The sequence below is a fragment of the Melozone crissalis genome, unplaced genomic scaffold (genome assembly GCF_028551555.1).
Source record: "Melozone crissalis strain CALT ecotype California unplaced genomic scaffold, PUWL_Pcris_2 ptg000081l_1, whole genome shotgun sequence".
NCBI classification, from domain to species: Eukaryota; Metazoa; Chordata; class Aves; order Passeriformes; family Passerellidae; genus Melozone; species Melozone crissalis.
The window spans coordinates 7,940,661-7,956,125 of NW_026535858.1; the positions used below are offsets into that span (position 1 = coordinate 7,940,661).

Below are 15,465 nucleotides of genomic sequence, written 5' to 3' on the forward strand. Positions count from 1 at the left end.
TTCTTGGGCAGCGTTTTCTGTAACTTCTCCCTTCAGCTCTAAGTAGCAAATAGCAAAAAATTTCCACACATGCAACTCCCAAAAGTACATCACAAAAGCACTGTGAGCCTGGAAGCATTTTCCAATGCTTGCACCGGAAACTGGTGCAACACTGCACAAAAATTTTCCACAAATTTGCACCTGTTTGGTTTCAGAGCCCTGACTTAATTCCAGTTTGAAGAGAAACTAGTGGGAATATTGGAAATACTCCTAGGGAGTATTGGAAATACCCAACTAGGGAAATACTCCCTTAGTTTCCCAGTGTGTTAATTCATTAAATTATTGTGTTTGCTGTCCTTTATTTCAGTATAGACTGCCTAAGCTGATCAAGCTGGTGATTCAGCTGAAAGACACTGTGGTCTTTTAACTTGCATTGCTACACCTCCCCAAATTTGAGAGCTGTTCAGTTATGCCTTTGGTGTACAGATGAATAGATGAGATGAAAATAGATGAATATGCCTGAGAATGTTGCAGTCTTTCACGTGCTCTTCTCCCACACCACAGTTACCCTGTGGAAAACCTCTGAGTCGTACCTGACCTGATTGAGGCAGCTCACATTGCAGAGCCAAGTGCAGGTCTATACTCTAGCACTGAGGAATTTGAAAAATGGATTTGCCTGCCAAAACTGAGGATATTCAAGCCTCTGCAGATATTGGCAGTCAGTAATCTGAGCTCTGGTAACTGCTGGACAGCCGTTTCAACAACTTCCTTTCATGTGTGTGTGTGGTTTTGTTTTGTTTTTCTCTGTTAGAAAGAGAAAAGGAGAAGAGGTAGATGGAAACGTGGTTGCAAAAAAGAAGCAGAAGAAAGAAAAAGAGAAAGAATCCAAGCAGCAGAAACAGCTGAAGGTGAGTTTTAGCTGCTCACAGCCTAAGAACTGCTTGGTTGGAAGTCTCTAGAAGAGCCTCTAGAGAAGGCAGTACCTTGTTCCCAGAGAGAGCAGTGGCAGCACAGACCATCATTGTGTCCTGTCACTGAGGCTTTGCTGGAGGGAATTCACCCTGCCCCTTTCTCTCCAAAGACAGGAAGGATGTTCTCTAGGACTTGGGCTTATTGGATTTAAAGAGATTAGGTTAAATGCCTTTTTTCTGAGAGGCTGGTTCTGGGCTCCTTCCTGTGTCAGCTGGCTGGAGCTTGGAGCCTGAGCACTATTGCAGAAAAGTTTGGAAAACAATAAATAGCTCAATGTAAAAATTAAACAGCAATAAAATGTGCAACTAGATTAATGAAAAATCAAATATTTTTCACCCTCTGGTGAGATGTGTTCAGTTCATGGGTACAAATCGTGATAGATCACAGCTTTCTACCTGTCACTTTTAGAATATTGTGGGAAGAATCCCCAGTAGAGGAATTTTTTATTCTGAAGCTCTACTGGGGATTATTATTTTTATATTTTATTTATTTATTATTAATTAATTTATTATTATTTTATATTTATTTTTATTTATATTTTATTTATTATTATTAAAAGTTCCCAAGGAAAAAAACTAACAATCTGACTTTGCTGTAACTGAAGTCTTAATGGAGCTGTAGAAAAACACTGGCTCTGGTTTTGTACAAAAGCTTTTTTTGTTGTGTGGCAGCAATAATTTTCAAAAGAGATATTTTTAAGGTTTTGCTGCTGCAATGCAGATGTTTAGGACAAATGAAGGCACTTTGTGGTCAGGGTTAAGTTTGGGTTCACTTTTTTTTAACAGCATTTCATTAAGCATTGATCATAAACACTGAAAATTACACCACTTAACCCAGTAAACCACTTCTTCCAGGGCAGACTACATTTTTCACTGTAGCCAGGGGATAACATTCAGAAACTATCTGAGATATTTTAGGATGCTTCTGTGCTTCCCAACCCTTTCAATTTCTGTAGAAAAGCCCAAAAGAATATGCATGCTCCTCCACACTGCTGCCGGTGTCTGATTTGGTAGAAATTCCTCCAATGCTTAGTGACCTTAAAAAAAGAACAGTGGCAATCAGCATTTGTGAAGAATGTTGAGACCTTTACAAGTAAGTAAGTAAGGGCATTGATATTTGAAGGATGTGACTTTAAGGATCTGTTTTAGGTTTTTGGTAGAAGATGTGACTCTCCCTTTTGGTAAAGTTACTGGTTCTTGGAGCTCTTAATCTCCCAATTTGTGTGTAAGATGACATGGATTTGCTAAAACCTTGGGCCCATGCTGCAGTTTGAGGAGTGTTCTTTGCCACTTTGCTTTCTAAGCTGCTGGGTTTTGCCAACAGGAGCAGACAGAGCTGATCTGGGGCATCAAGGATGAGCTGAGGAAGGTGTGCTCCACCAATGACCTGAAGGAGCTGCTGATTGCCAACAAGCAGGAGGTCCCCTCAGGGGAGAATGCTGTGAGTTTGTTTAGAATTGCTCTGTGTGTGTGTGGGGTGATGAAATTGGTGAAGCTGACCTAACCCAATACTGCTGCAAGGTCCACAAGTCTGAAGAATGTTCCTGATGTAACACTTTAAAAAGAAATTTGGTGCAAAGCCCAGTCCTTCTGTCCCAGGACTCTGGTATTGCTTGTGAAGGGTGGTGTGGTGGTGAGTGACACTGAATTCACCATCTTTGTCCTGGCTATGCTCAAAGTGGTCTATGGGGTTTTTTTTGTGCTGGTTCTTCATGAGCAGGTTAGTTAAAGCAGTTCACATGGCCTCCCTCAACTGCTAAATTATGCATAATGAAGCAAAAATTGTACAAATTCTTTCCCAGTTTCTTTTCTAAAAACAGTCCATTTTGGTCTATGTAATTTGTGAAAGCCTGCTCTCTTTCAGAGCCACATAGTGCTTTAAGTATTTGTATTTATCAAGACTCTTTGTGGGCTGGTGTGTGGGAAGTGTCTAGACTCAAAATGGTCATGGAATACTCTCAGGCAGGAAAACCTGGACTTGTCTGAGCCTACATTCCCACCTACTCCTCATGTGCTCAGATGCAGTAGCACAAACCTTCTTCTCCCTGGCTGTTCTGGCATGGCAGCCTGGTCAGTGCTGTGTGGTAGTTGTGTTCTCCTGGACCACAGGATTGTAGAATGGGTTGGATTGGAAAGGATGGGGTATTTTTGGGGTCCCCCATCGTGGGGAGGAAGGATGAATCTGACTCCATGTTCTAAGAAGGCTAATTTGTTATGATATGATATGGTATGATATGATATGATATGATATTATATTATATTATATTGTACTATATTGTACTATACTATATTGTACTATACTATATTGTGCTATACTATACTATATTATATTATACTATACTAAAGAATACAGAAAGGATAGTTTCAGAAGACTAAAATATAATTACAAATTAATGACTCCTCAGAGTCCAACACAGCCTGACTGTGATTGGTCATTAAGTCAAAACAATTCACATCTTGGATAAACAATCTCCAATCACATTCCAAAGCAGCAAAACACAGGAGAAGCAAATAAGATAAGAATTGTTTTCCTTTTTCTCTGAGGCTTCTCAGCTTCCCAGGAGAAGAATCCTGGGCAAAGAGGATTTTTCAGAAAATGTGACAGTGACGTTGGGACTCTAAAGATCTCTTTCCACCCCCCCTGCCATGGGCAGGGATACCACCCCCCCAGATCAGGTTCCTCAAAGCCCCATCCAACCCAGTCTTGAACATTTCTAAGGATGGAGAATCCACAGTTCCTCTGGGCAGCCTGTTCCAGTGCCTCACCACCCTTGGAGTGAAGGATTTATTCCTAATATCCAATCTAAACATATCTTCTTTCAGTTGAAGGCCATTGTCCTGACACTACATGGCCTTGTAAAGTTCTTGCAGACCCTGTTTAGGTTCTGGAAGGTCTAACCTGGGGACCTTTTCTCCAGGCTATGTAATCCCAGGTCTCAGCTTGTCTTCACAGGAGAGATGCTCAAACCCTCAGGTCATTTTTTTGGCCCTCCTTTGGCCTCACTTCTGCAGGTCTGTGTCCCTGCTGTGGTGGGAGCCCCAGATCTGAGTGCAGCTCTTCAAGTGGGGTCTCTTGAGAGCAGAGCAGAGGGGGAGACTCTCTCTGAGGAAGAGGAATCACCTCCCTCCTCCTGGAGAGGAGAGGCTGAGCCAGGGGTGTGACACTGTTGAGTCAGGGACAGAGGAAATGACCCCATGGTTCAGAATGTGAAAAAGAGAGACTTTATTAGGAGGTAGCATCCTTTTATAACCAGGATTGCTAAGGTGAAACCTGATTGATCTCAAAGTAAAAACTTTTCACACTATTGGTGAACCATGACTAGCACACTCTGAGGGTACATACCTATAAACAACATGAACAGAGAGATCATTGTTTTCATTCTTCCTCTCTAAGTTTCTTTCAATTTTAAGAATTCTCCTTGACTGAACTGAGAATCTCCACAGGGGTGTGAGCAGGAGGAGCCTTGTGCCATGCCTCTGAGGCATCCTACATCCATCAGTGCAGTGAGAGGCTTGGTTCATGTTCAGAGTGTTTGTGATGTGCTGGAAATGGCTGTGCCAGCAGTTGTGTTCTTGTGCAGCCCAGGGTCACACAGTGTGTGTGTGTGCGCCTTCAGCCTTCTCCTGCTGTGACCTGCTCTGTGTTTTTGTTGCTGTAGATCTTGGACAGAGTGGCAGATGGGATGGCCTTTGGAGCTCTGCTGCCCTGTGAGCAGTGCAAGGGGCAGTTTGTGTTCAAGAGTGACGCTTATTACTGTTCTGGGGACATCACTGCCTGGACCAAGTGCGTGGCTAAAACACAGACTCCCAACAGGAAGGACTGGGTGATCCCAAAGGTGAGTGTTTGCTGCATTTTTGATGTCCTGAAGCACATTTCTGAGCTGATTGCTCTGTGGCATCCTGCACTGACTGCTGCTTGTTCAGAGTGTGCTGCAGCACTGAGCAGCTGTGACAGCAGGCAAGTTCTGTCACAGCCACATCCCTCCAGAAGCAGGCAGCTAATGCATAAATAATTCATATTTTTTCCAGTAACATTAAATTGAAAGTGATGTTGTTGATTTGATTTGAAACTCATCATTTACCCTCTTCCAGCCTTGTTTTCTCAGTCAGTAAAGTGGGGTTTTGTCCACCTTGGTATGAATCAAAATAATTTCCAAGATGTGCAATAAATGCCAACATCTGGCTAGCATTCAATTTATCCTTTAAATCTTATAATAATATTTGTGGTTTTAAATTGTTCATGCTTCCCTCCCACAGGAATTCCGGGAAATTCCTTACCTGAAGAAATTTAAGTGTAAGAAGCAGGACAGGGTGTTCCCTCCAGATGCTGCCACTGTGAACTCAGCACCTCCTCCCTCTGCATCTGCTCCTTTGGCAGAGGCTGTGTCTGCACCCAGAGGTAAGTGTCTGGCTGGGCATGGCTTGGTGGAGCTCAGGATGATGTTCAGCCTGGCATCCCCAGCCAGATAAATGTGCCACCCTGGACAGTCCCACTGTTCTGCTCTCTGGAGCAGGCAGAGCTCTCCTGGTAAAAATAAGTGTCTCATGTGCTTCATCTTCCCAGCACAGGGAGGCCCTGGGGTGTCTGGGGTCATGGGCTTGAGGTTCTGCTGTTTACTCATACATGATTTTCAGTGTTTGTTGGTTGTGAGGAAGTTATGTGTGTGCAGTGAATCAGAAATGTAAAGGCTGATGTTGCAAATTGTGTCTCAGGGGAGACCTGCTTCAAAGTGCCACCTCCCTTGGTTTCTTGGGGACCATCCAGGGATGTCCTTAATACCAGATATTCCACATAAATTTAGGTTTTGAGGGCAAGAGGGTTTTTCAGGGGATTGTTTTGTTTCTAAATCATCTACTGAGATTTGGCTTTACTGATCACTGACTCCCCTTGTGCAAAATAGATGTGCTGTCTCCAGCTGTCAAAAGGTTGGACCTTATGTGGGTTGCTGGAATGAATTGCATGCTTTGGTGATAAAGCCTGTCTGTTAAGTGCTATGCTGACTTCTTTCTTATTCAGCCTTTCTAGTTCTGGCCATAATTTTGGGTGCAGGGCATTATTGTAACTTGGTTAAAAAGGTGGGAGTAATTCTGCCCAGTTAACTTCAGCCAGATCACATTATTTTAACAATGAAGACAAAGTAACCCAGGTCTTGTTTCTGATCAGCAAATTGTTTCCAGCCCCAGTGTCCCCTGAAGGTAAACTCAAAAAGTTGACCAGATTTCAAGCCAGGTTGCTTTGTTTGCTAACAACCAAACAAATCTGAGTTGAGGGCAGAAGAGGAAGCACAACTCTCAGCTGGTCAATTAGAGTTGATAGCATTTATCTTACAGCAGTGCAAATATGCTCTTAGGCACTGGCCATGTCCTGGACCAGCCTGAATTGCAATGTTAACACAATGGTTACCAGTTTGCTCCATGGTAGAACCTTGTACTGCCTATAAGATCAAGACTGGAACAGTGTTGCTTGAGAGAGAATTCTCTCTGCAGCCCCTCAAAAAAAGATTTCCTTTTGAAAAGGCAGGAGCTTTCATGTGACAGTGAATTTCTCCCATGCTATCCAGGCATCAAAAGAAAAGGGAAGCAGAGCACAGTCCCTAGTAGCACAGTGCTGAAAGAAGACTGATTCTTTTTACTTAACAAAACAAACCAAGAAAAGGGCAAATATGCCTACATACCATTTCCCTGTCTTCCATCCCTTCTGTTTGTTGGCAGCTGCTGAGCTTTGTTCCCTTTCCTCTGGGAAGGGGAGCTCCCTCCTGCTTGCTTAGCACAGGTCAGACCTGTTTGGCCCCTTATGTCCCTGCCAGCTGAGGGATTGTACAGAGAGGGGAGGAAAATGCTGTCACTTTGTGCTTGCTGTGCCTGTGGCTAACTTGTCATTTCCAAACCTTTAGACAAACCACTGACCAACATGAAGATCCTGGTTGTTGGGAAGCTGTCAAAGAACAAGGAGGAGGTGAAGAGCATTGTGGAGGACCTGGGAGGAAAGATGACCACCACAGCCAACAAGGCCACGCTGTGCATCAGCACTCAGAGTGAGCAGCCATGCTGTGGTTCCTGGCAGCAGTGCTGACAGAGCTGAGCAGATTACAGAGGACACTTGTCCTCAGAGCTGTCTGGGGATCAGTGTTTGGATTAGGGGGAGTGTTTTGTGTGCACACATGGCCTGAGTGTGCTTGGAAAAGTAGGCAGATGTGTGCTGTTTAAATTTTGCTTACCCAGCCAGTTAAGCTGGCAGGCTGTGCCTTAAGGCTCTCGTGGGTCAGGGGCAGCTGGGGTTTGTGTGCAGACCATGGTGGTGTGCAGGCCACCTCTGTTGGGGTGAGGGGGGCTCAGGGCTGTGTCCATGCTTGCCTTGGAGAATCCCCAGAGCTGACTGTGGGTGCCTGACTGAGGGCACTGGTTTGCTCTGCTGGCAGCTTAGTCTGCTCTTTCTCTGGTTGGAGCTCTGCAAACTGACTGCTGAGATGGGAGATCTGCTCCCATCCATCTGAAAGTCCAGCTGAGAGCTGGGAAAGGGAGAACTGTTCCAGGTGGAACAGGAGTTCCTGCTTCTAGCCCAAACTGTGTCTTTGAACCAAGGAGGAACTTGGCTCTCCAAAGAACATGGTGAATCCAAAACGTAGTGGAATTGTGTTTTCAGTGTAGTAGTAGCAGTAATTGTGTTTTCAAAGTGTTACAGAGCCCTGAATCATGGCCAGAGGGAGAGGCTGAGGTCTAAAACCTCAGGGATGCATTTTTTTTCTCCCCTTGCTATCCTGCCTCTGCAGAGGATGTGGAGAAAATGAGCAAGAAGATGGAAGAAGTGAAGGAGGCCAAGGTCCGTGTGGTCTCGGAGGCATTTCTTCAGGATGTGAAATCTTCCAGCAAGGACTTCCAGGAGCTCGTGTCTCTCCATGCCCTTTCACCCTGGGGTGCAGAGGTGAAAATGGAGCACGAGGAAATGGCTGTGGATGGGAAGAACAGCAAGCCCCCAAGTACAAAGAGTGCTGGGAAAGTCAAAGAAGAGCAAGGTGAGGAACAAAGCAGTTGTTTCTCCACAGGCCTGTTCAGTGCTGTGCATGCACAAAGCAAACCTGGGTATGGTCTGTCCTTACCCTTTCCTTGAGTTTTCTGTCTTTTTTTTCTCATTATAAGTTTATATAATGGACCCCAGAGCAAGACTAGCTTAAATAAACATGAAACTGTCTCCTGAGCTGTCTCAGGAGCTGCCTGTTTCCCCAAGCTCTCTACCATCAATCCAGTCTCTTCCTCATGAAACATCAGCTTCACTGCCAGTTTGGGTTAGTGTTGCAGCTCCAAGGAGGTCCTAGGACACCAAAATGACAGACACTACTCAGGGACTGCTGGCAAGTGAGAAAATACTGAGGTCCAGAGCACTGAGTCTCTATGCTCCTTGATTTAGAACATAATATTTTTGTAGCAGTGTAAAATATTGATGGCATTGCTCACCAATGCCATCATTAACCCTGGATGGTGAACAAAGCCATCATATTTGTTCAGTTCTCTTCAGAACCTGTTTTTTGTGTCCTCCAAGTGGAGGTTTCTGGCATGCAATTGGGTGTGTTATTGCCCGACTGTCTCACCACAGCAGCATCCCCAGGGAATCCAAACAATCCCTGTGCCCTGTGAGGTTTTTCAATCCCACTTCCACATTTGTGGTTGTGTTTATCTTCAGTGCAGGTAAAAAAATGACATGGTCCACCCCTTGGGGCCAGGAGAAAAAGAATAGATAGATAGAATCTGGGGAAATATAATTTCTCATTTAGTTGTGATTTGGCTGCTAGAGCTAGGTTAAAAAAAAGCCACTGAGGTCAGTGTTCTCATATACTGGGAATCTGCTTCACCTTAGGGTGCTAATTATGCAAATTGAGAATTTTAAGGTGGATTCAAGTCAGACTGTGTTGCTCACCTAAGATAAAAAATAATTGTCTTTCACTGCAGGACCTAGCAAGTCTGAAAAGAAAATGAAGCTAACAGTGAAGGGTGGAGCAGCAGTGGATCCTGATTCTGGTGAGTGATAACAGTGCCTGTGCCTGCACCACCCACAGCCTTCAGAATGCCTGATGGTTTGCAAAAGGGTTTTTCTGTGAAAGGATGAAGGTTCCATAAAGGAGCATGAAATTTTAAACCTTTAACATAGCTATCAAAGGAAGGATATTGATTGACATGCAAGGCTGAATATTCCAGGATTTTCTAGCACAGCTTTCTTCAGAAGGAACATTTAAACTAAGGTGTGCGCCTTGTTCAGCTTTAGGGTCTCCTGTCAGTGGAGTGAGTAAAGGCCCAGCCAGCAGAGGACACAGGTTTGGCATAAACATCTACTGATTCTACTCTCCAAACCTGTGGTGCATGGATGTTCTGACAATTTGTACTGCATCCAAGGCCAGCCTTTGCTTTTCAGTCCATTTGCTAATGTGGCACCTGCAGAGCTGCATTTCTCCTGAGGATTCCTTCAGCTGCTCACACAGTATTAGATCCTGGACTTTAGATCATCCTCTTATCAAAGGTTTCAGGTTTTTTTCCTCTGGTTAGGATGCTAACTAGATACTAACTCTTAATTTCTCCTGGAGGTGTAAGCTCACAATTCATTAATTAATTCATTGTGCTCCAAGTAGTTTTGAATGAGCTGTGTGGTCACTGGTTTTTTTTGCAGTATTTCTGTTAAATCACACTGCTGCAGGGAACATTTGGATGAGTGCAAATGCAGGAAGGAGAGCTAAAACAGTAACCTCCTCCTCTGTGTTCTAATTTTTTCTTCTCTGCAGGTTTGGAGGATTCTGCTCATGTCTTTGAAAAAGGTGGGAAAATTTTCAGTGCAACCCTGGGACTAGTAGATATTGTCAAAGGAACAAATTCCTATTACAAGCTGCAGCTGCTGGAGGATGACAGAGAGAACAGGTGAGTTTAGTTTTCCCTTCAAATACTTCCATTCACTTTTTTTCTAATAAATACTGGATTTTTACACTCCAAAAGCAAAGTGTGAGTAAAATGTCTTTGGGGAGATAACAGATTGGTGTAGTTACTTGAAGGAAGAAACCACTACAACCACACAAATGAAAAAAAACCAAACCAAAACTAAAATAACTCCTCCAAACCTACCAAACAAGCCACACATGGAGGAATTTCTGCTCTGCATGGGGACATTCCTTGTGGGTGTTGACAAAAGCTAAGGTGGGGTTTTCCCCCATATTCTCTAACTCAATTTTGTGTTCTAATCACAGAGCTGTCACTTTGGGAAACAAAACCAGATTCTGGCTGTTCTACCACAGTGTTAGCCTGAATTGTGTGCCCTGAAGTATAAGAAAATGCATGAAATATTCATGCAATAGGAGCTGATCTTGTGTGTAGCTTTCCAGTCTCATTGGGTGCATGGCAGAGCTGTTCAGTGGTTGCATTGCTGGTTAGATGAAGAGATTGAGAAGGTTCTTTAACACAAAACTGCCCCTGCCAAACATGTAAGTGACACAGAAATCCAGGGTAGCAATGACTGTGGTTCAGCTCCAGATTTATTGCACTTTACCATGTTTTTAATAAGCTTTTGCTCCTGTCTCATTTGTGTGAGGTTGTAACAAGTGTGGGACTCAGTAGTGGAGGAATTTCAGTGCCTGCATTTCATACCTGACATATTGGAAAGGTTGATTGATTGTATCCCCATAAATATTACAGAAGCTCACCCAAGGTGCTGTCAGCAGTACAAACAAATATTTGATTTACTTCTGGTTTCTCTAAAATACTGAACTCTGGAGCCTGGGGCTTAAAGATGCTTTGTCTTTGTTTTTCAAATACATGACCCCAATAGTCTGAAGATTTGTATTTGCAAAACATGAAGATTGAAGAGATGTTAGCCTCTCTTTTCCTGCTGTGCACCCATTTATCCTCAGGGTTGTGGTTAACACTGGGCGTTTTTTACACCAGTTCTTGGACATGCAGTGATTCTTCTCAATGAAAAAATTGTAGAAATTCTTTTCACACTTTCTGTGATGCAGGGGGTGTTCCATAAAGTTCCAGGTGTGCAGATAGATGGCACTGGAGTGGCTCATGGCTGTTCTTGTGTCCCATTGATTTCTCCAGGTACTGGGTGTTCCGATCCTGGGGCCGTGTGGGCACCGTAATTGGCAGTAACAAGCTGGAGCAGATGCCATCAAAAGAAGATGCCATTGAACACTTCCTGAATTTGTATGAAGAGAAAACTGGCAATTCTTGGCATTCTAAGAACTTCACTAAATATCCCAAAAAGTTCTACCCGCTGGAAATAGATTATGGACAGGTAAGCCTGAAATGCCCCTGTCCCAGGTGGAGCATTGCTGAGATTCCCTGTGTCTCTGTTCTGTGCTTGCCCTTGGATCTCTTGCACTTAACAAACCAGGGAAATTAAAATGCAGCTGTTGCATCTTCTCTCTGCAACAGGGGAAAGCTGTAGGCCAAGGAGTACCATCCATTAAAATAGACCTGTTGGGAAACTAAAGGGTTTTCTGTTATCAGATCCCTTGAATGCTTGTTCCTGTTTACTCTGTAACTTTAAGGATATTAATTTGCACTTAATCCAGCAGATAGTTCACCTGTCTGAAAACTCGATTTTTTAAAATTTAAAACAGATGCTTTTCATCTGTCTGCTGCCTCCAAAATCCTCCTAAGTGCTGTAGCAACTCCAGTGCAGCATTCCACTTAGTGCACATACTGAGCAGGCTGAGAAAGAAATTATTCACTGCCAGTAAGATTTGGATTTTTAGACAGCTAAGATAAATAAACATTCTCTTCCTTCTTTCCAGTGGTGGTTTGTGTGTTTATTTAAGGGCATACCTGTTACCTGAACTGTTTTCAGACTAAATAGTTGAATGCTATAAAGTTGCCAGAGCACATATTTTGAAGACATTGTGTTTTTCTGTGGCCAAATTAATGGATGTCATCTTTCAGTGCAAAGCACTCAAAACTTGGCTTTAATTCTGGAAATTTGAATATTGCAGTGGCAAAGTGCCTGTCTCTGTGCAATGTACAGTGTTACTCAAAGCACCTGGCTGATGATTTATTAGTGTAATGCTCTCTCCATTAAGGCATCAAGATGATATTATGGCTAATTGATGATTCCTGTACACATCTGTGGCAGTTTTTATTACAAAAACTTGGTGAAACTAGTTATTATGTCTGTTTTGTCATAAAAGCAGCAAAGTAAACAATCATTTTTTCATGTGAAAGTCACTATGCAGCAGAAAGCTTGCAGAAAAAGTAGTTAATACTTGCTTGAAGTGAAGCAGCAATGCAAAGAGTTCCTAGTCCCTTAATTCTACTTTCTGCTTATTTTTTACAGTGCCATCTCTTGAAATAATATCTGCCAAATGACTGAATAGGTGTTTTTTTAAGACCATTTTGTTCCAGCATGTCAGAGCAGTGTCCCACGCTCCCCATGAACTTCAGGCTAGTCATAGTATGCACACACTAAATTGGTTTTGAGTTGTTGCCATGGCAGCCAGCCTGTTACTTTTTAATCCTTTGTGATTTTGCTAATTCTGATACTATTTTTACCTTCCAGGATGAAGAAGCTGTCAAGAAACTGACAGTAGGTGCTGGGACAAAGTCAAAACTCGCTAAGCCAATCCAGGATCTTATTAAGATGATCTTTGATGTGGAGAGCATGAAGAAAGCAATGGTGGAATTTGAGGTGACTACACACATTCATGTTTCTCCCTAACCTACCATCAGGCTTGCACAAACAGAAGCAAGTTCTTTGCAATCCAGAGTGCTTCACACTCCCCAAAAGCCAAGTGTGAGTTTTAGATCTGTCTTAAAATAAAGGCAAGAGTCCGGCTGGAATTTGCCAAGCCCTGGAAGTTGTAGCTTAGTTGTGATACATGCAGCTCTTAAAACACAGGTGCATTTTTTTGTCTATCAGTGTCTTCAATTTAACAAGCCTATGAGAGAATTGTCTGCCAGTGCTGGGAGCAGTAATCATTCTGTGGTTTTGTTTGTTTGTGAGTTTTCCCAGTCACATCTACATAGTGACTGCTGTTTGCTGAATGCTCTTAAAGTATTAACACAGATAACCAATGTGCTGGTCAGGTGACACTGGTGACACTCCTTGTTTTCTAAGCAGGGAACCACATTTGGGGGCTGGAGTACCATGGGCTTTAGGTAGCACCTCAGACTAGAGAATTGCTGCCAGTTGGTACATACACTAATGGAAGTGTCTTGTCAGAGTCCAGAGCCTCTTCTGCACAGGGTGGACTTAGGATTGTTTTGGTTGTATTTCTCATTTGTTCTAATAAAACTCTTATTTTCATCCATTCTTCTTTTCTCTATACTTCTTGATCCATCCTTATGGTGTGCAGAGATCCTGCTGTTTGTTTTAATGCAGTCGTTTGAACTAATTCTAAATAACAAATTTCAGTTTTCTTCAGCCAGCTTAGTTATCCTGCCTAAGACTTGACATTTAAGCAGCTGTTCTTTGCCCTCTGTATCATTATTTGGAGTGCCTGCCTTTCAGAACAGGCTTTGTACCACTTTCTGCAGCTTACCTGAAAGCTTTCAGATGGTTTGCCCAACATTTTGTAGTACTTTACATTAAATTCCAGTACTCTCCCAAGATCCATCAATACACAAAGAAAACCAACATTAAATTAAATCAGTGGATAAATGCAGGCAACCAAGACATTGCTTTTAATAAGTTAAGGGGTTTTGGCTCATTTGTCATGAATATGAAGCACCTCCTAGCATGTTTGCATTTCACCCTTGATAATTGTAGGGTAAAGTTGGAAGAGGGTGTCTGGATTGTACCTAGACACAGATGATCTTATGAACAAGAATTACCTAATTCAGTTTGCTTCTTTGCCAGCCTTAAATATATGGTTACTTAATGGATTAAGGGATGCATTCTGACACCAGGTTAATATTAAACTTCATGCCAGATAATTAATATCCTATTTTTGTGTTCCCCTAGCATATGTGCTTAGCTTCCTATTGGAGTATTCCTTTGGTTATAGGATGTCCTCTCAATGGTGTGTCCTTCTGACATAATTCCTCAATCCTCAGAGTCTAAAATGTTTCTATTCTTTGTTGGTCTGTCCTATTAGCATGGAGAAATTAGTTCTCTAGAAACCAGAGAGGGAATGCTGCAGTGGTTTGAATGTAGTGAAAGTTGGGTTTAATACTTCTGTCTGTATCAGATTGACTTGCAGAAGATGCCATTGGGAAAGCTGAGCAAGCGACAGATCCAGAGTGCATACTCCATCCTGAATGAGGTTCAGCAGGTGAGCATAAAAGAGATGTTAGAGCAAAAAGGGAGTTCAGAAGTTGTTCTGGGCTCACTGGGGTGAATGCTGAGCTGGGCTTTCTCTCTCTCTGGGGAGGAGGATGTGGCTTCCATGGGTAACCAGTTTGTTCTCTTCACTGTTGCACCAGTGTGGGCAGTACTTGTGTCTTCAGCAGTTTTGTAGCACAAACTTGAGGCTGTGCCAAACATAAATGGCAGCTGAGCAAATGAAGCTGGTGCCTTGATCTACTAGTGAGCTGGTGTTTTCACCCCAGAAAAGTCTGTCAGAGGATGAGAATAAAGGTTGAGTTGACACAGGAAAGGGTCTGGTTTGATAACATTGCTGTATGTACACATTATCTGAACCATTCCAGAATCACTATGCAGTATTGCCTTTACAGATTGCAGAAATGTACCACCATAACCCATGGCTTTGTGTCACAGGCTCCTTGGCAAAGCATAGATACAGGAATTTCTTCAGTTGCTAGAATAGACCAGAACCTTGAGAAGGATATGCACTACCTAAATGTCCTGAAAACTTTATTTTGCCCTCCAGAAACATAATCCCCACTGAATGTTTCTCATACACAATTCCATGTATTTCTGTGCAAATACTGTGACTTGCTGCATGCAAGACACTTAAATAGAATTGTTCTTTTGAGTCCTGTGAGACTAAAGCATAAGCACTGTTTGCATTGCTGCTCCTGTGTTAGTCCCTAAGTATCTTGTGTGTTTTTATTGCTATGGAGACTTAGTCTTACTCAGTAATTTTCTTTGGTGCTTTTGTCCTGTCTAGGCAGTTTCTGACAGTGGTTCAGAATCCCAGATTTTGGACCTCTCCAACCGCTTCTATACACTGATTCCTCATGACTTTGGGATGAAGAAGCCACCTCTCCTAAATAACTTGGAATACATTCAGGTATTGACTAGAAACTGTTTTTTTTGCAAATGTTGGTGGCAGGAAACAGATCTTGATGTCAGACATCTAACACAGAGAATATGTGAGGTTTAACACTTACTTAACCTCATAAAAGCAGAGATTAAAGTAAGCATTAAAACCTCACAAGCCAAAAGATAATCTGAAGAAAAACAAGTTTAACCTCATGCTTTCATGAGGCTAAATTTGTTTTTCTTCAGGATATCTTCTTGTTTGTTTATGTGCATGTGTCTGTGTAAATAGGTATATGCATAAGATATTAGAAGATAAAAATGTTATTTAACATATTTTAATATGTCTAGGTGTGTATATATATTAAAGACAGTGTTGTT

At 42.6% G+C, this 15,465-nt stretch overlaps 1 protein-coding gene across 2 annotated transcripts in view; it reads left to right on the forward strand.

Annotated features, from left to right (window-relative positions):
• The window catches only part of PARP1 (poly(ADP-ribose) polymerase 1), a 31,960-nt gene that overhangs the window by 10,435 nt on the left and 6,060 nt on the right, over nt 1-15,465 (forward strand). For both annotated transcript variants that reach the window (XM_054290415.1, XM_054290416.1), the window contains exons 5-16: nt 791-887; nt 2,275-2,391; nt 4,610-4,786; nt 5,208-5,349; nt 6,845-6,985; nt 7,721-7,963; nt 8,895-8,963; nt 9,719-9,851; nt 11,025-11,220; nt 12,481-12,609; nt 14,111-14,194; nt 14,993-15,115. In XM_054290415.1, coding sequence (XP_054146390.1) covers nt 791-887; nt 2,275-2,391; nt 4,610-4,786; nt 5,208-5,349; nt 6,845-6,985; nt 7,721-7,963; nt 8,895-8,963; nt 9,719-9,851; nt 11,025-11,220; nt 12,481-12,609; nt 14,111-14,194; nt 14,993-15,115 — 1,651 coding nt within the window. The remainder of the gene's footprint in view (nt 1-790; nt 888-2,274; nt 2,392-4,609; nt 4,787-5,207; nt 5,350-6,844; nt 6,986-7,720; nt 7,964-8,894; nt 8,964-9,718; nt 9,852-11,024; nt 11,221-12,480; nt 12,610-14,110; nt 14,195-14,992; nt 15,116-15,465) is intronic.